The sequence below is a fragment of the Kwoniella shandongensis genome, chromosome 14 (genome assembly GCF_008629635.2).
Source record: "Kwoniella shandongensis chromosome 14, complete sequence".
NCBI lineage: Eukaryota > Fungi > Basidiomycota > Tremellomycetes > Tremellales > Cryptococcaceae > Kwoniella > Kwoniella shandongensis.
The window spans coordinates 520779-542644 of record NC_089300.1 but is presented as its reverse complement, the minus strand read 5'-3'; the positions used below and the strand labels follow the sequence as shown (position 1 = coordinate 542644).

The window sequence follows — 21866 nt, the reverse complement described above, 5'->3', positions numbered from 1 at the left end:
ATCTGCTGTGCTGGGCTATGCTATGCTATGTATTGATTGGGAAAGACCTGATTGAGAGGCATCGTCGGTATCCGTGTTTCGTGCGTGTGCTTCTATGCAGCTGCCTTTGCCTGGGCCTGTGCGGCCTTCTCTTCCTCCTTCTTTTCTCTAACGCAACGAGGACAAGAACACCAGAAACCGTAGCCTTCTCTTAAATCGTTACGTCTCTCTTCTCTCGGTTTGGCAAAGTTGACATAGGAAATGAGCAACTCGTCTCCTGGATGGATGGTCCGTCTCGCGAGAATGGTGAGTTTGTTCGTGCCTCTATTCCCTGGTTGGGTCGGTGGTGGAAGATCGCATGGAAGGTCGGATGGTGATGGCGGTACGAATGATTTGGGCAAATTTCGAACCTAAGACACAAGTTGATGTCAGTGATCATGGCGAGCGGCAGCAGTGGAGATGGAGGAATGGACTACCTACCTGGATATTTGGTTCGCAAGAATGATTCAGATGTGCATGCAGGGCATATAGTCCACCTGAATCTTCCTGATTCAACCCCACAAGACCATATAGCTGAAGGAAACTCTCCAAGGAGAACCATCGTTCGACCTCTTCCTCGGTCAAGGGTGTCGGTTTCGCTTTTCGAGGATGTTTGGCGATCAACAACTTTTGAAACTTCTTGTAGTTTTCATCGGTAGGTTGAGGGTTGAGCACTTTGCAAATGAGCATGTGGACGAGTTTCCATTCTTCTATTCTCATCTCGCCAACAAACTCCCTGGGAGATTCCAAGCATACATCAGTGACATCCCACAGATGAATGAAATGGGAGATTTAAGACATGCGGTTCCCCCACTCACCACTCTTTACGTTCCATTTCCTTCTTCTGTTGACTGACTCTTGCCATACCCTTCCAAACTCTCTGTTCAATCTCATCCGCTTTACTCTTCTCTCCCCATTCTCTTTCCCCTCTCCACCTCGCAATGATCCTTGCAATGGCGTCGACAGAACGTGCTCGTTTTTGATGGATGAAAGAAAGAAGATTGACAGCGTCTGGATTTTGACCTGGACATAAGAGGTCGGAGTGGGCAGCCGTTGATGATCGTGCTTTGGCGTAGCACAATCGATTGCAGAAGTGAGCGGTGTCGCAATACGAACAGGAGACGGAGAGTGGGGGGTTCGGAAGAGGGAAGAGGGTGAAGCATTGGGAACACATCTGTTTAGAAGTGAGGTATGGGTATAGCTCGCTATGAAGAAGCTTTGGTATTAGCGCAAGGCAGGACACAACGCTCAACCAGTGAGAATTGTAGAGGATTAGGTACACTTACGGATCAGCAGTGACGATCCAAGGCTCTTCTTGCCATAGCACTTCGCCTTGTTGCAGTTTCTCCTTGGCGACCAATCCTTTTCCTTTTCCTCCGGGGAACATCTTCACCTTGACCATGGGTGCTATTGTCGCAACATCGATTGACGGATCTATCCCCGTATCGGCGATGAGACCAGCTTCCAACGGCATCGATGGATCATTGGCGTTACCCACCGTTCCATTTTGAGGAGCAATAGAGCCGCCTGTCACCTGAAGAGCTTTGCGGAATCGCTTTTCAGACACGGCCCATTCAGGATGGTCGACCTTGAATTGAGCGAAAAGTTTGGTGATGCCGAGCGAAGGATGAGCTGCTCTCAAGTCAGAGACAACGGGATTGAGAACGTCATCCGCTGGAGAAGTGGTCGTTGTGTCATTCGCCATGTCGAGATGGTGACTAAAGTATGGCAAGAGCAGGAGGAATATGGATGTATATGCGAAGGGGGAAACGTCAATGTTCAAGTTGGAATCGTTAACTCAACTTTTTGCTCTCCCGCGTATCTATTCTTCCGGTGGAATACACCCGTCAAGATCATTCATGTCCATTCCGATCATACTCGAGCTCGTTCACTTCTGATACACTATATACAATACACTATCTAAAGCTTCAACTGACCTCTCTCACGAGACTGGATGCAAGCTTGTACGCAGGGTCGGGGTCTTGTCTAGCCATCTCCGCCATACTCAACAACTTCTTGACGCCGACCAGCAGCTCGCCTCTTCCTTCTTCGCCGAATCGAGCTTCACGCAACATTTGCATCGCCCGTTGATGATCAGCCGGCGAAGAGAACAGAGAGACTTCCCGCAGACAGTGGTCGACGGCGTCAAGGGTGGAGATGGGCGAGATAGGAATGTCGGTATCAAACGCAGACAAGACGTCCATATCCGACAAAATGGACCGATTCGAGGTGGTAGCCAAAATCAGAAGACGACGTCCCTGTGATTCAGTCAGCCTCATGTAGGCATGTTCAGCTACTCAAACTTACCTTGGGTGGACGCTTTCCGAACAGCACGACCAAAGCTTGGAGGACACCGTTTGCGAATCTTGGACCGATAGGGTTCCAGTCTGCAAATGATGGTCAGCCGTAACCCGAAATATCTATGCCATTTAACTCACCCAGAAGTCTCTCTATACTGTCCACAACAATAACACTCAGAGGACTTTTGTAACTGTCGGAAAAGACCTTGTGCAGTTGAGCGATCTTCTGCTGTTCTGAGAACCCGACCATCGTTTCGGGGGAGATAAGCTTGATGAAGGGGAAGTCTGAAGCCATTGCGATTGTCGCAGCCAAGGCGGTCTTTCCGGAACCAGATGGTCCTATAAATATCGTCAGTTCAGCTACCTTTGATCGCTAACAAGACAGCTTACCATGAAGCAAAGCACAGACAAGAGGTGTGCGTTCAGATTTGCGCACTTGTTCCACGAGCAAGCTTCCGTCATTGAGGATGTCCTGCGATTCATCGAGTCAGTTCCGATCAACCGTGCGGACTGCGGACTTGACAGCTCACGTTGACTCGCTGGGAGTAGTGTATGATGCCGTTTTGGACGACCGATTGCAGTTCCTCCTCGGAAACACCAAAGGCAGGCTGCACCTCGTCGAGAGCATGCATGAAGTCCGCGCGAGAAATCTTGATGTTCTCCACCTCATCGAATGACGCTACTGTGCCGACCTATTCCAGGTCAGTCAACTTCTCATAGATAGCACTCACCTTGACATGTCTGTTGAAGGCGAAACTGGTAGCGCTCTTTGTCAATCCTCCAATTTCGGCTCCAGAGAAATTCTTCGTCAACGCAGCAAGCTCGGCAAGGTCCACGTCGTCCGCCATAACGCCGTTCTTTCGCATCTTCGCGGTGTGGATGTTTAAAATTTGGAAACGACCGGCCTCGTCGGGAAGAGAAATCTCGATATGAACCTCGAGACGACCGGGACGTAAGAGGGCTTCATCAATCATGTCCAGTCGGTTGGTCATACCGATGATGAGAACATTGTTGAGCTGATCGACACCGTCCATCTTCGACAACAACTGGTTGACGACGGAGTCGCCAACACCAGTACCACCACCTGTCGAGCCACGTTGCTTGCAGATGGCGTCCAGCTCGTCGAAGATAATGATGTGCAGTCCACTTTCATCACCCTTCTCTTTTTGCTTTGAATGGAGCAAAACGCTGTCAGTGGATGATCCGGCGATCACTGTTGGAAGTCCACTCACTTCCTTCTCGGCATCGGCGAAGAGCTTTCGGATGTTCTCTTCACTTTGTCCAACAAATTTGTTGAGGATCTCTGGACCGTTGACGACCTTGGGTTCCCGCGCATTGAGCATCTTTCCGATTTGTCTAGCCATCAAAGTTTTACCAGTACCAGGAGGACCGAAAAGCAATATACCTGAACAGATATGATCAACGCTGTTGCTTGAAAAGATGTTCGCGACGTACCTTTGACGTGCTGGATACCGAGCTTCTCAACCAAGCCTGGAGGGAAGATACGACTGGCGAATGCTCGACGGAAGATTGCCGCAAACTCGGTGTCAAGACCACCGATACCCATGTCTTCAAACTTAAAGTTAGGTGCGAGGATCGCATTTGTAGGACCTCTGTGACAAACATGAGCATCCCAGCCAAAGTGTGGCGGAGAATTGCACTGACCGCTTCGAGCTGTTCTTGAGCTTGATGTTGCTAGTCGGATCTTTGACCCAAATGATCTCCGTTCCATCCATGATTATACCCGTTTGGCCATCATTGCCGTCGAGCGAAGAGACTGTCCGAACTGTTGCCTTCAGCTCATGTCCCCGGTAATCGAAGACGAGAGGTTGCAAAGGTGTCAGAGGTAACGAGGGGAATGCCTGGAACAAGGAAATTAGTACAGCCGGGGAAAGTTGCTCGATGTGCTCACGTTGATGAAAGCTGCAGCCATCTCTTCGCTGTCGAAGAGGTCTGAAGTTTCCTTCCTCTTCAACCTGAAACCGATCTGGACAGATGGTCATCAGCCCAATACCAATGCTTCTATGGCGGGACACTCACCTCGAGCTCCGCTGTGCTTGCCCAATCTCCGTTGCTGGGGTAATAAGGTTCCATATCCACCGTCTCGCCCACGGCGGACAAGCCAACCCATTGTCGAATGATCTTGGATGGGCCGACGTGCTTGGGAGGTAATGTATGAGTCGGGTCTCGACTAGAGCACCAGTCAACACAAGAAGTTATGCTACGCGATCATTATTGTGCTGTAATGACTTACATTATAGAGAAGATGTACTTGTTTCGCATGATAGCAAACTCCACATCAGGTGCAAAGTCGGCAGCGTTAACAACTAGTCTGTTGGTGAGAGCTAGAGGATCGCTTGGACAGGGCGCGATGTGGAAGCTGACCAACCAGAAGATGAGCTAGGCCCCGTTCCGCTTCCTTGCAGCACTCACATTCCTCCTTGCCCTCTTCCACCGCCACCGCCGCCACCACCGCCACTGGGATATCCTCGTTGTTGTTGAGGTGGTTGAGGTCTATACTCTGCTTTTTCGTTATGATAGCCATCCCCTCCATATCCACCACCGCCACCTCCTCGAGGTGGCAAAGAGGGTTGTGAAGGAGGAGGCTGTTGACGAGCTGGTGAACCATATCCTCCGCCACCACCACCGTAGGAGTCCTGTTGTTGAGGAGGTGCGGGACTTCGTCGAGGAGGGAGACCAGGTTGAGAGGGTGGGGGGAGAGAGGAGTAAGAACCGTTATCCGCCGGTAGACGTTCGTAAGGTGATTGTGATCCTGCTCCACCTGGAACGGCTCGTCGTGCCGCAGGAGCGTTTGGATCGTTCCTTTTGAAGAATGACATCGGTGAGTGGGCGAGATGTATGTACGTCTATAGCGGTGCCAGAAGGTTTGGAGATCGTTGCAGAGTAGTTGTGCAAAACGATATGAGATACGTGAATGATATCTCACGACACTGCAATCGTCATCATCAATCACGTCGCGGCAGAGTGGACGGGGAACCTTGACACCGTCTTAAATGAAACCTCCACATAGGCAAGTCGCCATGAGAGGCGTGAAGCCTTGTCATGCATGTTGGTACAACACCTAAGCTAAGCACGAGGTTCAGAGCTGTACGAGTGTCAAGGGTACTGTATCGCCGAGCGGAGAGCATGCATGAGCAATGGTATGATAATGCGGTGGTAATCTACAATAAATCTATCTCTAGGACTTGATCTTCTCCTCAATCTCCTTGTCCGCCACTTGCTTCAACAGCTGCAACTGGTTCGCCACATCTCTGAGGGTCGACAACACATGACGATTGCTACAATCAAAAAAGTGGTACGTCAGAAAGTGATACGTCGATGTCCATGAGGCGAACCGACTTACCCCTCGATGAAATCGTGTTCTCGGTACAAGATCGCGTGCTCTTTGCAATACTCTTTGACCAGCAGAGAAGCGTCACGAAGATTATGTCGCGGGATACGGGGGAATAGGTGGTGCGTCACTTGTAGGTTGAGACCACCATGAATCCACTCGATGTCGGGTGAGCAGATGACGTCCATTGTAGTCCTCAGTTGTCGAGAAGGGAATGATTCTCCTGGACCCAAGTCCTCGGTCGAGCATGCGAAATGCGACAAAACGATCTGATATATCAGCTAGATCCCCTTGTGCCATGCACTCACTTGGACGTGAACTGGACTGGCCATGATATGGCTGATCAGCAGATATCCAACCCGCATTTGCCATGTCGGTTGACTTCGTAGGATCAATCCGTAATATGTCCAGTAGAAAGCAATTCCGGCGAGCTCGTACAGCCAGAAACCGTCGCGTTTCGGCTTGGGACCAAGAAGATACACATATGAGTTGGCGTAGAGGTTAAAGCGGGCCAAGGACAGCACGACGTAGTACAGCTTGTGTCTGATTTCCGTCAGCTGCTGTTGATTTTTAGTCACTCACTGAAGCGGGATCATGACCTTTGAGAAGGCATCAAGCTTCATCACTCGCTTGTAATAACTCGACCAGAGACTGTTCAAGAAATCTTTGGAAATGGCGAAGAAGGGGATGTGTTGAATGTCAGGGTCGTGCTCTGGGTGATTCGTGACGACTGTGAGGCAGAGTTAGTGGAATGTTATCGGCGGTAATAGCGGACACATACGATGATGAATATCGTGATTCTGCACAAATGGTCAGCGAAGGCGGAATATGAGATCGCTGGCCACACTCACATCGCACCACCATCCTACACTGAGTCCTCCAATCCAGCTCGCTACCGTCATTCCTATCACTCGGTCCCACCAGAAATCGCCCGTAATCTCGGTATGCCCAGCATCGTGCACGACGACTACTATGTCAGCGCTTGCTCATATCGGTTCGGACTCACATGCTAATTGCTGGAACAATAACCCCATGCAAACGGCCGAACCCATTTGTCCTAACCATCCGCTAGTACTGCATATCGTCAGCCATGCTCATGGTGTGACTCGACTCACTTGAAGAACAGGTATGCCCCCGTTCCAATCAACAACAGATACCGAAGGATGTCTGTCCCGTAACCTGCTAATGGCCCAGGAGGCTTGAACAAACCCGCATCCACGATACGTTGTCGCAATTCCTGATATGATTTCGATCTGAGGTGTTCTTTCCGCAAGTCTATGTTGGCCATTGTAGGAGGTTCCAATTGAGCAGGATGAAGTGTGATGACCTCTGGATTGGGTCCAGTGGTCCGTTCGATGGGAATAGCTGGGATCGGAGCAGAAGAAGGGTCGAGGGAAATCGTTTGTTGTAGTATTGCTTGACCGAGTGTGATAGCGCCTTCCTTAGCCCAATGACCTTTGACGCCATCCGGATGTCTGACCAGGCCCAATGCGATTGGAGGTGTCAAAGGCAACCAACCCTTCTCATCCATTTCCACCCTCCCTACAACGAACTTCTCCATGCGTTGCAACGTCGGCTCGGAATGATAGGCTGAAATCTCATCGGTGGCATCTCGACCAACAAAGTGAAGTAAGGCGAGAGCACCGCCAGGATGATATGGAGCCCATGGAGTAGTGTTGAGCACTTTGGATCGGTAGATGATCAACTGCTGACCCTGGGTGATCCGGGTAGCGATCTCAGCCCGGTCAAGTAGACGCAACGAGCTCTTCTCGGCTGCAGACATCGGGCGACAGGAATATAGGGGATTGTGAAGAACGGATAGTTACTGATTGTACTGTGACAGGTGGAATGGAAGGAATTTTGGAATTGGAGATAACTTAGTATCAATTGGTGGACGCGTCAAGAACGTTCCGATTGTCCCGAACGGGAGCGTCTATATTCCGCTTAGGAAGTTGAGCTGCACCAGCGAAAAGCAAGGTACACAAGTATCTTTGGTCATGCTTGCCATGACGATCACTATCTACTATAGACGCCTGTATTGGCATGCATCTGCGGAAGCATGCACACTCGTTTTCAGATATCCAAAAATGTGGATCTCCGCGATCAAGCTCAATGAGGAAGAGACATGCAAAAAAGATTGCGCCAACGGTGGATCGAACACCGGCCGACTCCTATTCGGATCATTCGAGAAGAACTCGGATAAACTTGGAAGGGAGCCATCCTAACCACTAGACGATTAGCGCTTATTAGATCGTTATGTATGCTCCCTGTCTGCAATGTCTATATAGTGACAAGTAATCTGAACATGTGTGCAACTTGCCTGGAAGGACTGCTCGTACAGTCATTCACCGCTTGCGAAAGGATTCGTTCAGAGTCATCACGGCGTCACAGCATACAGGGCTCGTAGCAAGAGGGAAAATGATGGTACAGACATACATTTTCCACAACAACGCCTGTGCAGTACTGAAGCGATGGGTAGTCTACCTGGCATCGTGCGCCTGTCTCTGAAGTACCGCCAACTTATCCCACACTACTTCTCCGTCCAGATAACATCCCTTCAGCCATCTGGTTGGTTCTCCTTCCACAAGCTCTATACCCTCTTGTGTTCTCTCCTCCTCGGTTTTATCTCTGAAACTAGTCCTCGCGTGCAGCACTCGTCGATTGTCGAATAGAACTAGATCACCTTCGCGCATGGTGAATTGATATCGATATTTGGGGTCTGCAAGACGTTTTTCGAATTCGCCGACCGCGTTGTAGATCCGAGTCTCCTCAGATGCTGCAAGTACAGGACTCTTGGGAGCTGACGGAAGAGGTCCGGTAGAGGCGCGGAAAGGTGGACTCCAGTTGACTGCAGCGTGTGGATTCGTCAAGCTGAATTCGGGATCAATGACAGGATGTTGGTAACGTAGGTAATGATTGTCGTTGTCGTACATATATCCGATGTGATGATTTTGCAGAGTCTCGAACAGGGGTGCGGGAAGATCATACGCAACCTTGAATGAATCGACAAAATATGACATGCCACCGTTGACGCGATTTCGAAGGCAATGAAGCGCTTGGAATCGTGGAGGGGATGAGAAGTAGAGTAGATCCATGTGAAGGCCGAGGTCCAGATCGGTATATCTGTGAGTAGTATAGGTCAGATTCCATCCACACATACGCATACGAAACTCACGCGACATTCTTGCTCTGCTTGACACTCTTCACATCCCATGTCTCACCGTAAAATGTATTCCGTATCTCCCCTATCATGCCCATGGTCTTCCTCAGCATACATTCCTGATCTGTCGTGGGATTCGTCGGTACACCTTCTATCACGACGAGACCAAAGACCTGAAGTTGCTCGAGGACTTGTAAAAGCGAACTTTGCATCTCCGAGAAAGGGATGCGCAACTGAGTACGCGAAAGCGCCTCTGCGTCCCAGGGCTGACGAGTGAAGCTCGGTGTGCGATGAATGCGGTCGAATGATTCTGGATCTGTGATCCAACGCAAGACCCAAGTCGGGTAGAACGTCGCGTGCTGGTTCTGGGAAGACCAGTCAATAAGCAAACCATGTTTTCCGGTGTGTTTATGTCTGACTTTTCTGTATGTTGGGGTCGTGGATTGCGAGATGGCGTCTAACGTGGTGGTAGACTTTTGCTTGGTCGATTTGTCTCGACATCGAGGGCAGTTGCAGTTGTCGTACAGTCGGGCCGAAGTGATGGTTTTGGTAACACCCTCGTTCGTGTAGGTGATATAACCGGGATATATAGCTACCGACTCATTGGGAGGGAAGTTGAAAACGTGTTGTGCTTTCTGTTCGACCGGTCCACCACCTGAGCGTCGCTGAGCGAAAGGTCGTCGTCGATGCCGCTTTTCAGCATGAGTGGAACTAGATAGGGGAGAGGAAGGATGGACGGGTGTTATCACTGCAGTGTCCGAGGGTTCTCCCAGGTCGGCTTCTGAAATGGTGTAATTACCGGCATAAGGGTTCGCCTTCAAGACTGGTCGAGGGAGCGAAGATGGTCGAACGGGAGGGCGATGAGTTTCAGCACCGATAGGACGAGAGGGCGGAGCTTTGATTGGAGGAGTGAGGAGGTCACTGCCGACTGCGAAAGAAGCAATGTCTGTGCGAGGTTGTCTAGGACGGGTAGGGGGACGCGACTCGGAGCTACCGCTTTGGTGTCGGGATTGTACAACGGGTCGGATGAGGTTGCTTGCACGTCTGGAAGGGATGATACGTAGAATCGAGGTCGACGCTGTTGGCGGCATTGCGAGACGTTCGACGAGGAGGAAGACTATGAGAAGATGCAAGTGAGGTGATTGAATGACTGGAAGAAGCGAAGAGAAGAATAAGGGATGTGGGGCACAATGAGAGCAGTTCAGGCACTTCACTGCACTCCTGTTCGCGGTTGATTACCCGGTTCATTCAATTATTGTTGTCACTCTCCATCATTGATGATCACTCACTGCATATTCGCTCATCAGCTCATCATCAACAAAGCTCACCATGAGCGCACATGATTTCGAGGAGGATGATGAAGATCACCGGTAGGTCCGCTTCTGTGACGTGAGAGCAGCTTAAGCTCATACATGCTCTTCCAGACTACTCTCATCATTTCAAGCTCTTCTCGACCAGTCCACGAGGGCGGAGTGGAGAGTGGATCTGAAAGCGTTGAGGAGGCTCTGTGCAAAGGGTAAGTCCGTCACACCATGAGGCTAGGCTGACATTCAGGTATACCAAATCATCCCCCGCATCTAAGACCACTCGCGTACTCTCTTCTTCTCGAAACGCTTCCACCAGAGAAGCCCAAATGGAGGTCGACATTGCGGAATCAACGACAGCGTTATTACGTGAGTGATCCCCTTGTATGCATTGCTGACAATCAGAACCTGGTACAAACTTTCATGGAGGAGCTGGAATCCCAACCTGTGAGTAGCCGTCACAAGAATTAGAGCTGATCGCCAGAGCACATCAAGCTGTAAATACGACACACTCCTCCGCGATATATCAAGAGATGTGAAACGGCTCAAATCATCCTTCTGGCGGACTCGATCTAATCCCCATCGGTCATCCCCCCTTCGTCCAATGTCCAACGAACATGCATCTGATCACTCCGATGATGCAGCTTCGTCCGGCGAATCTGATACTGATAGTGGGCTTCCACCATCACCGGTAGCGTCACGGCGAGCTATCTTCAAGCGAATTGATACGTTAGCAGAAGCAGAATATCGAGGTGGATATGGACAAGCTCCGGCCAAACCCAGTGACGGAGACCCCTCGGTGACCTCTCCGGATCCTACCATGCTATCACCGAAGATCACCTTGTCAGTGGATCCCACACCGTTACTGTCCCGCCTCGACTCTGTTCGCCCTACACCCATCGATACCTCCGGACTTCAACCGACAGGCGAAGCATCTGACAAACCATCTTCACCCATAACGCTTCTCTCCCCCAAACCTCTCCCGAACCCTTCAGTAGGCGGGTCCACCACGTCTCTCTCAGGATCCCTCTTTCGTCCTGACACGCACCTTGAAGTGTTAATCCGTTTATTATACACGTTCTGCCGTGCCAATCCTCAATGGCCATATCAAGCCTCTTTCGTCGATACCGCTTCAACATTATACCTCATCTACACTGGAGGAAAGAAGGTTGCTCTACGGCATGGCGAGGAGCAAACATTCTGGGCTCTTGCAGCAGTGTTTGGCGAGATTGACAGCATTGTGGATGAAGAAGGGATCAATTCGGCGCTAGACAAATTGATACGCCGCTTGAGTTGGGCGAACCGACCTTTCGCCACGATTTTAAGGGAAAGGAATGTCGAGCCGGCACTTTATGCCTATCGATGGTTGTCGTTTTCTTTCACTCGAGATCTCTCACTGCATAGCGTACCCTTGTTGTGGGATTTCATTTTCGCCGAGATGCCTTCAACACCGGACGCTCAGCCAAAAGTCGACCTCCTCGTTGATGTGGCCGTAGCGATGGTGTTGCTCCTCAAAGAGCAACTTCTCTCTCCGCCGCAACATCAGGCAGCAAACGGATTGTGGGAAAGCGAGCCGCCGGAAGAAGATGCCGATACCGCGCTCGTGCGATGTCTTAGTCTACTGAGATCTTATCCGCTACAGAGCGTTGGAGGTATCAAAGCGGTCTTACAAACCGCTTCGCAACTACGTGAAGCTCGCCTCGGAGCTCTGCGGAATGGGAACGATCCGGATCAAACACCGTTACCTCAGGTTATCGAGCCTACCCGCACGTCTGAGACGAAAAGCTCGCCTTCAAGCTGGAGTCGTGCTGCTGGGTCACTTTGGAACAGCATTGCTTCCCAAGCGACTTCGATCTCGACACCAGCACCAAAAGCTGAACCTCCTTCCACGCCTCGTCAGGCTGTTGATTCTCATTTCCGCCAATCATCTCACCAGCGCGACCGTAGTGATAGCGGGGTTTCCTCCGTCACCAGCATACAGGAACGTCTCGCCAACCTCACCAGTCCCTCATATGTTCATAAAACCCCTCCACCTTTCACCGCTGGTCATTCCAAATCGAGTAGTCTCCAATCACCACTACCTCGTCCACTCCTCCTTTCAGGATCTGCAAGACGAGCTAGTCGATCGGAAAGAAGGGATTCTAGCCCATTGCCATCACCTCGAACGTCACCTCCGAGTCTCCCAGCAGATGGAACTTTAAGTCCGCCGATGCGGGCACCTTCTCCAAGTGCAGGAAATGGACTATATAGAATTGGAAGTAGACAACGGTCATCTTTGAGTGCTTCTCCGACACATGCTAGGGATATACGAAGGGATCTAGATTATGGTGATGCGACGCCGTGAGAAGTAAAAGGATGGACTATGCAACTTTTGTAATCTTACGGTTAATGAATCGGTGACGGCCATTTCTTTTGGCACCTCCCTTGACTAACTACGTTCAACGACTTTTGATATGAGCTCCACGCAACGAAATATTTTGCAGAATACAAAGGAGAGAAAAGCACCCGTTCGTCTTGCGATCAATCCGCTTAAGTTACACCTTTGCGTTGCGAATGGAAAGGTGTCTTCAACACATAGGTGTCGAGTTAACGCTGTTGAGTTTCCATTGTTAAAGTTTTTTGGCTTGCTTCAAACCGTGCTCGTGAGGTCCTCGTTGGAAAGCATCGGTACTGTCCGTCGTACGATATGCAAACAGATGACATCGTAGCGTCGAAAGATGAGTCGTGACACAATATACACTTGCAAGTTCGGCTCCCAATCTACATCCATCAGGGTCTGACCATTCATGAGCATGAGAAGCAGAACTATTGACCATTTTTCGACGTCAACTAGAGGCAGAAGTGCACCAGTCACTCGTGTTGACCTTGTCGAATGCAGGAGGGTAGTATCGTGTTACACCTGACTGAATAGCGAATACTTAGCTTCATCATCTCTTGTCTCCTTTTATCTCCATGACGCGATCCCTCCGTTCTCCCTCGGAAATGCTCTGCCTTCCCTGCCTATCACACTCCCCTTGCAGAGTTCCACTAAACAAAAGTAGAAATGCCATTACAATCCACTTCAGTGTTTCTCACTCATCCTACCCAAAATCCTGCTTTTCATCTACGGCCATAGAGCCTAGAAAACGCCACATCCCGTCTGCTCTGTGAAGCTAAGCTAGGCATCGCTCGGTTAGTACCAAGGTGGGGGACCACTTGGGAATCCCGGGTGCTGTAGTTTTTGCTTTTTGTGACCTGCCATATTGACAACAATGCATGCATCGTGTCAGTCAGGTATGGATGTCTTTCGCAGAAAGAGAAACGGACGTTTTGGATGTGTGAGATGTCGGAGATTTCAGCTGATGTGACGCGTATAAAGTGCGCGGCGCGTCTCACTCAAGCAAAGCAGTCTCATAATTTTCATCAACGAGACTGAATAGAAATGCAATGTACGACTAAACTAACAACGTGATATCGTTACACCCCTGCTTCCCTGCACATCCACACGCTCACTCAGTCCGCCTTGAGATGTCCAACAACACTTCTCGGCTGCTGCTGCTGCTGCTGGTGCTCCTCTTCCTCCTCTTCGTCATGTCGTATATAATTGTCCTGTCCAAGTCCCTGAGCCAAATGTCCATCCACCTCTCCAACCGGTTGTTCGTCCATCGTCTCTGCCTTAGGTTCTGGTTCTAGTCCAGGTGGTCGCAAGGACTTGTCACCGCCTCTCATGACGGACATGAGGAAATTGATGAACCTTTGTCCATATGCCACCGGATCGACACATGAGATAGTATGCTAAATGGGTAGACGACATCAGCTCGCGATCCCATACATCTGTCGTCGTTGAGAACTCACTCTGTCCTCCGTCATGCTTTTCCAGAAGTGCTCAATCTTTTTCAGCGAGTTGTACGGTGTACAGATATCGATGACACCGAGATAATAAATCACATCCATGGATTGATTCGCCTCGTCCGTCGCCCGAAGACCACCTTCATCCTGGTAAAACAAAAAGTGGCGTCGATCTGCCGAGTCCGCAGACGGCAGCTGTGAAGCAACATCCAGCATTTTCGGGTCCGATCGTCGTACTGCTTTTCGCACATTGGACGCTTCAGAAGGGCCTTTGACAGCGGAAGGCTTTCGTCGGACAGGAGGTACCTCGGGCTGGAAGGGCACGTCAGCGAAAGCGGAACACTCCATATACGCGAACGTTACTCACATGGAACATTGTCAATTGGTTCTCTCTCAGGTTGTCCCTGTTACCCCTCTCCATGTTGTGGATTCCCACCAGCAACGAGTAATCCATAACCTTCATTTTCTTCAAGAACTCCATATCTCTTCGCAATTGTTCCGTCAACAGTGCTCGCTTCTCTGGACCAAGCTCCAGTGTCCTCGCCCGGTTGACCCAGTTCTTGTCTTTCAACACCGCTCGTGGGTTCTTCGCCGCCTTCTCCTCGGGGTATTCTCGACCGAATGCTGAGCCCTTGAGATCGTACGTCTCGTGGATATCACGATGCGGTGGGAAAAGGTTATTCATGATGACGAAGTGAATCTTTCGACCTCGAGGAAGTTTGACTCGGTGTAGACCGTAGAATCGAGACAAGAGGGTATGCGGATTGCTCTTGATATGTTCGTGGTAGTCTTTGAGAATGGATCGGAGGAATTTATGCTCGTTGTGGGCGATCGTCTTGATGATGAATCGGTAATCACGGGAGAAGTAGAAGAAACTTCCAGACTTTCCTGGCGAGCCGAGTTCAGAGAGGATATACTTAGATGTAAGTGATAACAGGTAGTCTGCAGGATCGAGATGGAAGTGCTCGTCTCGCAGATCTCTGAAAACCCAAGGTGCGTAATCTTTGAACTTGAAGTCGTATCGGGCGGAAGGGGTAAGTTCATTACCGACACTAAACGTCAGCGTCGCTCAAATGGTCTACACTCACATGTCGAATGAGAACTTGTGTCGAGCGACGTAGTCGTCAGCGGTCAGGGGTCGTTTTATCTTCGCTTGGCATCGGGACACCTAGGTTCATCAGCACAAAGACCTCACTAATGCAACTCACTCCGATCCTGATGCCCGTAAGCATGTTGTACATCAACACATAGTTGACGTGATCCTCTCCAATCAGGTTGCCCACTAGCACCCTTGCTTCCTCCTTTTCTTTCTCCTTCTCCTTCTCCTTCTCTTTCGGCTTCTCCTCTACAGCTCTTTCCTCGGGTTCCGACGTCTCTGTCGCAGCGCTCGCCTTCTTCTGACGTCTTTCGAACCTTTCTCTTCGGAGATTCTCTGCTTCAGCCAAGATAGCCGAGCTGAGAGAAACGCCGTCTAGCCCGGGAATGTCGACTTGGGATGGGAGAGTAGGAGAAGGAAGGAAAGTGGAATGTGAATGGGTCAGAGGCGATCTCTGTACCGGTGGATTGACGGGCGTCGGATTCGTACTTCGGCGATGCATTCGAGGCGATGTCGGATGACTGGGCGGTTGTAGGAGACTGTGTGTGCTACCTCGACGTTCTCTTTCCGCTTCAGGTTCGGTAGGAGGTGGTGGAAGGGGAAGTTCCTTGCCCTTGCCGAGGCTACTCGCCCCATCATTGTCACGCTGGGGTGCTAGTCGACCGCTTCTGACCACTGCTAAAGATCCTGTTCTGCTCGACGTCGAACCGTTCGACACTCGACGAGTAGTAGGTAGAGGAGGAGCAAGCACATTCGAAGCGTATTGCAATTCTGCCGGTTCCGAGGTCAAGCTACCACCGATGACGGAGCCAGACCTCAGTGAATCGTTTGTTGGAAAAGATCGTGACATTGCTTCGGGTTCCTCCGTGGTCTCAGACATGATCACGGAACCATCCCTCCCACCATCACTGATGGGGGGACTCGGCGGAGCTCCTTGCATGACAACAGGAGAAGGGGTGAATCTTCCATTCGGCTCCTCTTCAGGGTTGTCGGGACTCCGTTTGAAAACCGCACTGACTTTGTCCATGATTCGTCTATGACCGGCCACCTCGACGAGCTCTTGATGGGATGTGACATGGACTTCAGTAGGGGTGACTTTGGTGATGTGTACTGGAGGGTGACCATTGGCCGGATCTCCTGTATCTGATGCCAATGCTTGTAGATGTGGTGGCAAAGGGGGGAGTCCCGAAGGTGTATCTGGATGTGATAAAAGGTGGAATGGGTTGATCTTTGGTGATGAAGGATCTGGTTGGAGTGGAAGGTGAGTCAAACGAGTAAACAAGCCGCTATGCACACTCTACTCACCTATCCTCAACATTGCACCACGATCACCCTTCGTCTCCATCCCTTCCAGTCGGTCTTCTATGCCACTACCGACAGAATGACCATTCTGCGCAGCTTCCCTGGCCTGTGCGTCTCTCGACCCTTCCGCGGGTGATGGGTGCCGTCTTCCCGAATGGTTCAGAAAAGCTGCTTTGGGTTGATCAAGCGGATCATATTGAGATGTTTCGACCATGCCGAGGGGTTGTTTGCATGTACAAGAAGTGCTATAGTGATGATGTTGATATTATAAGCTGTATGGTTGATAGTGAAAGCAGATATCGTGTCGTGTCGTGTGTCGTGTGAGATTGAAAAAGGGACGAGGTGTGTGTTTGTATGCGGCGTGGTGTAAAGTGCGTTGGTTCTTTCTCTTTTGGATGTCTCAGCCTGGACTCGAATCCCACAACGACAGAAGCGGCGGCCGAACAGAGAGCGAGATATTGGGCAGCGGAAGAAAGGATAACAACGAGTGGTGGTGATGACAACAAGATATGAGATGGAGATGATAACGATTGAACGGATGAATGAGGTTGATATGGGTGAGAAGTGAAAAGCAAAACACAGCAAATAGATGAATGGATGGATGGATGGATGGATGATTCACGAGGAATAACGTAAAATACCAAGCAAGCGAAAACATCCAACACACAACTACTACTCACACTACTCACTGCTCCGCGTCATTCACTCACTCGCTACATCCGAAAGTTCGGTTATCACCTTTATCTCCTCAAGCATTCACCTATCTTGCATCAGTAGCTCACCACGACCCAGCTGAGCAGTCGACTGCTGCCCAGCCTCCGAAGACTTGTCATAATGGGCCTCACATCATTCCTCTCCTTCACCCAGGGGATGGCCACATTCACACAAGTGTTATTAGCCCTGCCTATGACACTTGATCTGCTAGGTGTGTCCTCGCTTTGCGACTTGATACTGACATGTACTGCATGCATGCTAACCTGTTTGGTCATGTACAGGTCCACCCTCATTCCTCCTACTCTCGCTATTGTTTACATTACATCATTTCCTCTATTCCACCTTACGGCTGTGTTTCAAAAACACCCCGTTTGCACCCCTCATCTCAATCTTATCCTTCCTATCACCATTCATCTCCTCCTTCCTCGTCCTTCTCACACTATACTACTATCTCAACCCTCCTTCACCTTCATCACCGACAGCGATACTCCCCTCACCTAGTCATTGGCTAGTCAACGTGTTACCTTTCGTGTATGCTCAAATACTTCGATGGGTCAGTCCGCTATTCACCCTCCTAGAAGGTGTGAGCACGTTACTGGTCGTGCAAGTCGCTGGTAGAGTGGGGAAGGGATGGGCAGATGAGGAAGAGAAGGAAGAAGGTGTGGAGTGGAGAAGTCTGGTAGGACTCGTCGTGGCGGCTTTAGTGTATTGCGCGGGTCTGGCAGGTGTTATCAAGGTGAGTCGTAGCTACTGATCGAGTGCGAGAATGCTCTCCTTCCAAGGCTACAGGCTGACCGTAAAGCCTGTGCAGACATTCCCACCATCCTCAACATCCTCTTTCCCCGCTTTCCTGCTAGGCAGTGCTCTCACGGCTGTCCTTTTCCTTTCCTTGATAGGATTCACCCTTAGACGGACAAACGTGCTGGAGACAAGTCTTGTCTTTGTATATGTTGTGGTGCGTATGCGTGCTCGTATGGCAATGCTACTAATGAAAATGCTGACATTCGTCTCAATCAATCGTAGTACTCTGCATGGCTATCAAGCGTAGAAGGGGAGATGGAACCTCGTCAATATGGAAATTCCTGGCTTCCCACCTCTTCACCACTCAACATTGCCAACACTCTCCCTTCTACGACACTCCAATCTATCCCTTCCTTATTCTCATACGCCCTTAGCTCCACTTTCCCCTCCTTCATCTCGGTCTCACGTACGCTCCCTCCTCATCTCTTACTCTCGCTGATATATCGCGTTGCGGTACTACATCTCGCGGCGAGGATAGTACCTGTTATTCGAAAAGCGAGTTTGGGGTGGGACGACGGGATGTCAGAAGGTGGAGATGCGGATGGGAGTGGAGGGAATAAACCTGGGTTCTGGGACGGTAGAAGTTTGGGTCAAGAACCTCCGGTGAGTGGTCTTTGAGCAGCTTCTTTCGATTCGAGCGAGAGGATGTATGAAAATACAAAGACGAATGGTTTACTGATTGATCCCTTGCGACTATTTTTGTAGAACATGCGAATCACAACGATATTCCTCTCATATCGTCGAGCAATCCTCATCACAGTGTACACCCATCTACTGCGTGAGTGACCCAGGGAATTGCCCCCCTATGTCATATCTGTGCAAGCACCAACTGACCTTTGACCCCTTGCAGTGCTCGACGGTGGATCCCAAACATGGTGGAGATGGATCAACATTGCCCTTTTCCTCTCTGTGTGGAGTCTAGAGTTACTCCTCGACGCAGATGCGGACGATACGGAGAGTGTCACACGGTGGAAAGTGGATTGATTAGAAGCATGGGCTTATTCGTTTGTCAACTGAACAAAATATGCATGGGTGTCAAAATGCCAACATTACAAAAACTCAAAAGTCCTCAAGCTCCTGCTTCGAGTCTGAAGGCTCTATCTACGCTGTTGCTCCTACAGCTTCTGCGACAAATCTCTCTTCCTCTGTTCCAGAGCCGACACTGTCCCCTGATGGGTTGACTCTCGTTCTCTGTTTCCCCTCAACCTTCTTAGCTTTGGCTCTTTCTCTCGCTTCCACTTTGTTCTTCCTCTTCCTGTCCATTCTATCCTTTCTGGCTTTCATCTTCTCTTCGTGCGCTTCACATCCCATTCCTACCAATCCACCTTTCGCAGCTTCGGCTTCCGCTTCTTGTTCCGTTAAACCAGCTTCGACGGCACGGATTGCGCGGCAGTGGACAATACAAGCTCGAGTAGGACATCGACTCGCTGCTACGGCCAGACAATCTTCATGCACACATGGCGGAGCGTGGAGTAACGAATGTCGTGCTTGTCGAGAGGCGAGAACGGTACCTGGTATAGGTGATCCTGTTTCCCCAGCGGCGGTAGTAGGAGATCCCGGTCGAGTGACCATATCTTCGTGTCCGCCTATTTCGGTAGAAACGGGTATAGGTCGTATCTGAGGCTGGGCAGCGAAAAGCGGTAACGGTCGATACCCAGTTGTAGAATCAATAGGCGGTGGTCTCCAATCCGGTCCAGCTTCCTTTCGTGATGGCTGCGTTGGTCATTCCAGTTAGCTTGACATCCGATTTCCAGAGTGGCATTCTGACTCACCTCGACCCTCCTCACAATATCACTGATGATATCCCTGAACCCTCCCAGCCCATCTGACCAAGTACACGCCGCAATCTTTATTCTCAGCTCTTCGTCCGTGTCCAGCACCGGCTTGAGTAATCTGAACAAGTGCGATTTGATTGCAGATCCCGCAGTCGGCGTTTCGAGCGATTCGACAATATCGAGGTATCGAGTCGCGAGGAGGGTGAAAGGTGGATGGGAGTGAGGATGGTCCGCCGGTACGAAGATCGCTGGGTTGGACAGGTTTCCCTGGAAGAGTAATCATGGGCACTGGTCAGTCTTGGTAAACCGTAGGTCGTGGGAAACGACACTCACCTCGGCGGTCATGACACCATCACAACCTGTGACTTCCAAACACCTATCCACATCCTCTCTATACAATATATTCCCATTCGCAAACACCGGTACCTTTACAGCCTTCTTCACCTCTCTGATCATCTCCCAATCTGCCAATCCTGTCAATTGCCCTTTCATCTCTCTCGTCCTTCCGTGACACGTGAGGATCTGAGCTCCGGCAGCTTCCATCATTTTGGCGTAGGCTATGGTTTTGTCAAGGTCGGGGAAGATTCGGAATTTGGCAGTGACGGGGATGGACAGGTTCTCGTGCAATGTGGAGACTGACGTGAGAAACGACAGATCAGTATGGCCTACGATAGCCTCGAACACCACCGTCGGTAGATATACGCCTAGGACTCACTGAGCTTGTGAACCAAATCCCACTCGTCTTGCAAGAACGATCCATAATGTCCTCGTTTCGCAATACCTTGCGGACAGCCACTGGTGAATGATGCAAAGTCAGCTATGCTCCGAATGTAAGACGGACGGCTAGCTAACGGCCCGACTCACAAGTTGATATCTACAGCATCACATCGATGTTCGATCTTTTTCGCAGCGGCCAATAATATATCCGGGTCATTTGCGCAGAACTAGTCAATCAGAGTGATCAGCCCTTGTCAATATCACCGAGGAATCGCACTAGCATGACATCCAAATACTACTTTTCCGATCCGTCGTGACTGAATACGCGACGTCAGGGGGAGAACTCGTCTTACTTACCTGAACGATCACGGGTCTATCACCACCCTCAATCCCAGCTACAACCCCTTCTCCACCTTCCTCGTCAAATGTCAAATTGAACTGACCATCGCCATTCCTTCCTCCTTCACCTCTAGCATCTAAGAACATCTTGGCATGGATCATGGGCGTGTAGCACAGATCTGCACCGCCAGGATGACGGATGAGGGTCTTCCCTTCGGGTGTGGTGACGCTGGACGAAGGACCGGCGAGGTGGGGTGGTAATGGAGATCGGGAGAGGAGACGCCATGCCTAGATACAAGAAGAACGTCAGCTTCGATGTGATCCCCGTGAGAAATATGAGCAACGCGACGTCAAGCGGGATATCGGATGACCGCAAAGCTTTGGGGAGGCGACTCAATCACGTCCAAAGTCTGGTGATCACTCACGAGTTCGGACTGATCCACCATGGGCGCTACCACGAATCTCGGACTTCCTATCGATCTATAGAAATCATATCCTCCCAACTTTTTAGGTTTCTCCGCAAGTCCGTTTATAGCTTGAGAAGAGGAAGAAGACCCTTCAGCCTGTATCGGTAAAGTCGAGCTTTCGATCGGACCAGAAGGGGCGGTGATGGTGGTGGTGGTGGTGGTGGTTGAAGTTGCCATCGTTGCGATATGACCTCGTGCGAGACTAGCTGGAGGTAAGTAAGAAAGAGGAAGTTGTCGTGCAAAAAGTCTGCTTGAGCTAGCGCCAAAGGCGCGTTGGATAGACTGCGTTTTGAAATTGAAGGAATGACAACACGAGCGAGCTCGTATTCCTTGCTTGTTCGGCCAGGAACTGAAAGATAACACAAAGGATGAACGTGACTATCAAGGAGATAGTTGTGGGAGTTGGAGGGATGGACGACAACTTTTGTAACGGTGACTGTCAATTGGGTGGCCAACTAGATCGACTTTTCACTCGCTGAGAGGTCACGTGATGTGCAATCTTGCTTTAGCTTGTACTGAAGCATTCGTCCACCTTGCTATCTCAACTGATTCTTGCGTTATGCAGCCCAGCCTGACTGTCCTCGAGCTCCAGGCGCCAATGAAACCATAGCGAAAGCGCAGACAGACAACCCTTTTTCATTTTATTCAACTGTAATTCTTTATACTATAACTTCTTAACACCCTTCTGTAAAG

At 50.3% G+C, this 21866-nt stretch overlaps 8 protein-coding genes and 1 non-coding gene across 9 annotated transcripts; 3 read left to right on the top strand and 6 right to left on the bottom strand.

Moving 5' to 3' along the window:
- Positions 1-92: 92 nt before the first annotated feature.
- CI109_107288 (uncharacterized protein) lies at positions 93-1723 on the bottom strand (the record flags this gene model as incomplete). The annotated part of the gene is made up of 4 exons (XM_032003745.1): positions 93-389; positions 460-754; positions 837-1223; positions 1305-1723. The coding sequence occupies 4 exons, from the start codon at positions 1721-1723 to the stop codon at positions 93-95; spliced, it is 1398 nt and encodes a 465-aa protein (XP_031862158.1).
- A 223-nt stretch (positions 1724-1946) lies between these two features.
- On the bottom strand, positions 1947-5158 carry CI109_107287 (uncharacterized protein; the record flags this gene model as incomplete). The annotated part of the gene is made up of 13 exons (XM_065967999.1): positions 1947-2276; positions 2326-2405; positions 2457-2657; positions 2709-2790; positions 2849-3000; positions 3046-3487; positions 3551-3723; positions 3774-3931; positions 3984-4180; positions 4231-4305; positions 4359-4509; positions 4573-4698; positions 4752-5158. 13 exons carry the CDS (start codon positions 5156-5158, stop codon positions 1947-1949), a joined length of 2574 nt encoding a protein of 857 aa, XP_065824071.1.
- A 793-nt stretch (positions 5159-5951) lies between these two features.
- CI109_107286 (uncharacterized protein) lies at positions 5952-7453 on the bottom strand (the record flags this gene model as incomplete). Its single annotated transcript, XM_065967998.1, has 2 exons — positions 5952-6213; positions 6786-7453. The coding sequence occupies 2 exons, from the start codon at positions 7451-7453 to the stop codon at positions 5952-5954; spliced, it is 930 nt and encodes a 309-aa protein (XP_065824070.1).
- A 697-nt stretch (positions 7454-8150) lies between these two features.
- Positions 8151-10078, bottom strand: CI109_107285 (uncharacterized protein; the record flags this gene model as incomplete). Its single annotated transcript, XM_032003742.2, has 3 exons — positions 8151-8793; positions 8846-9980; positions 10045-10078. The coding sequence occupies 3 exons, from the start codon at positions 10076-10078 to the stop codon at positions 8151-8153; spliced, it is 1812 nt and encodes a 603-aa protein (XP_031862155.2).
- Positions 10079-10159: 81 nt separating this feature from the next.
- Positions 10160-12478, top strand: CI109_107284 (uncharacterized protein; the record flags this gene model as incomplete). The annotated part of the gene is made up of 3 exons (XM_065967997.1): positions 10160-10200; positions 10255-10346; positions 10590-12478. The coding sequence occupies 3 exons, from the start codon at positions 10160-10162 to the stop codon at positions 12476-12478; spliced, it is 2022 nt and encodes a 673-aa protein (XP_065824069.1).
- Positions 12479-13238: 760 nt separating this feature from the next.
- Positions 13239-13353, top strand: CI109_107283. Its single transcript, XR_004236740.1, has one exon. It is a non-coding gene; the product is annotated as a 5S ribosomal RNA (ribosomal RNA).
- Positions 13354-13626: 273 nt separating this feature from the next.
- CI109_107282 (uncharacterized protein) lies at positions 13627-16574 on the bottom strand (the record flags this gene model as incomplete). Its single annotated transcript, XM_065967996.1, has 6 exons — positions 13627-13908; positions 13969-14274; positions 14330-14942; positions 15051-15109; positions 15171-16303; positions 16364-16574. 6 exons carry the CDS (start codon positions 16572-16574, stop codon positions 13627-13629), a joined length of 2604 nt encoding a protein of 867 aa, XP_065824068.1.
- Positions 16575-17194: 620 nt separating this feature from the next.
- On the top strand, positions 17195-18859 carry CI109_107281 (uncharacterized protein; the record flags this gene model as incomplete). Its single annotated transcript, XM_065967995.1, has 7 exons — positions 17195-17285; positions 17356-17810; positions 17886-18029; positions 18098-18281; positions 18354-18478; positions 18581-18653; positions 18726-18859. 7 exons carry the CDS (start codon positions 17195-17197, stop codon positions 18857-18859), a joined length of 1206 nt encoding a protein of 401 aa, XP_065824067.1.
- Positions 18860-18976: 117 nt separating this feature from the next.
- On the bottom strand, positions 18977-21697 carry CI109_107280 (uncharacterized protein; the record flags this gene model as incomplete). The annotated part of the gene is made up of 8 exons (XM_032003737.2): positions 18977-19588; positions 19648-19917; positions 19984-20285; positions 20366-20445; positions 20515-20594; positions 20725-20994; positions 21132-21375; positions 21630-21697. 8 exons carry the CDS (start codon positions 21695-21697, stop codon positions 18977-18979), a joined length of 1926 nt encoding a protein of 641 aa, XP_031862150.2.
- Positions 21698-21866: the final 169 nt, after the last annotated feature.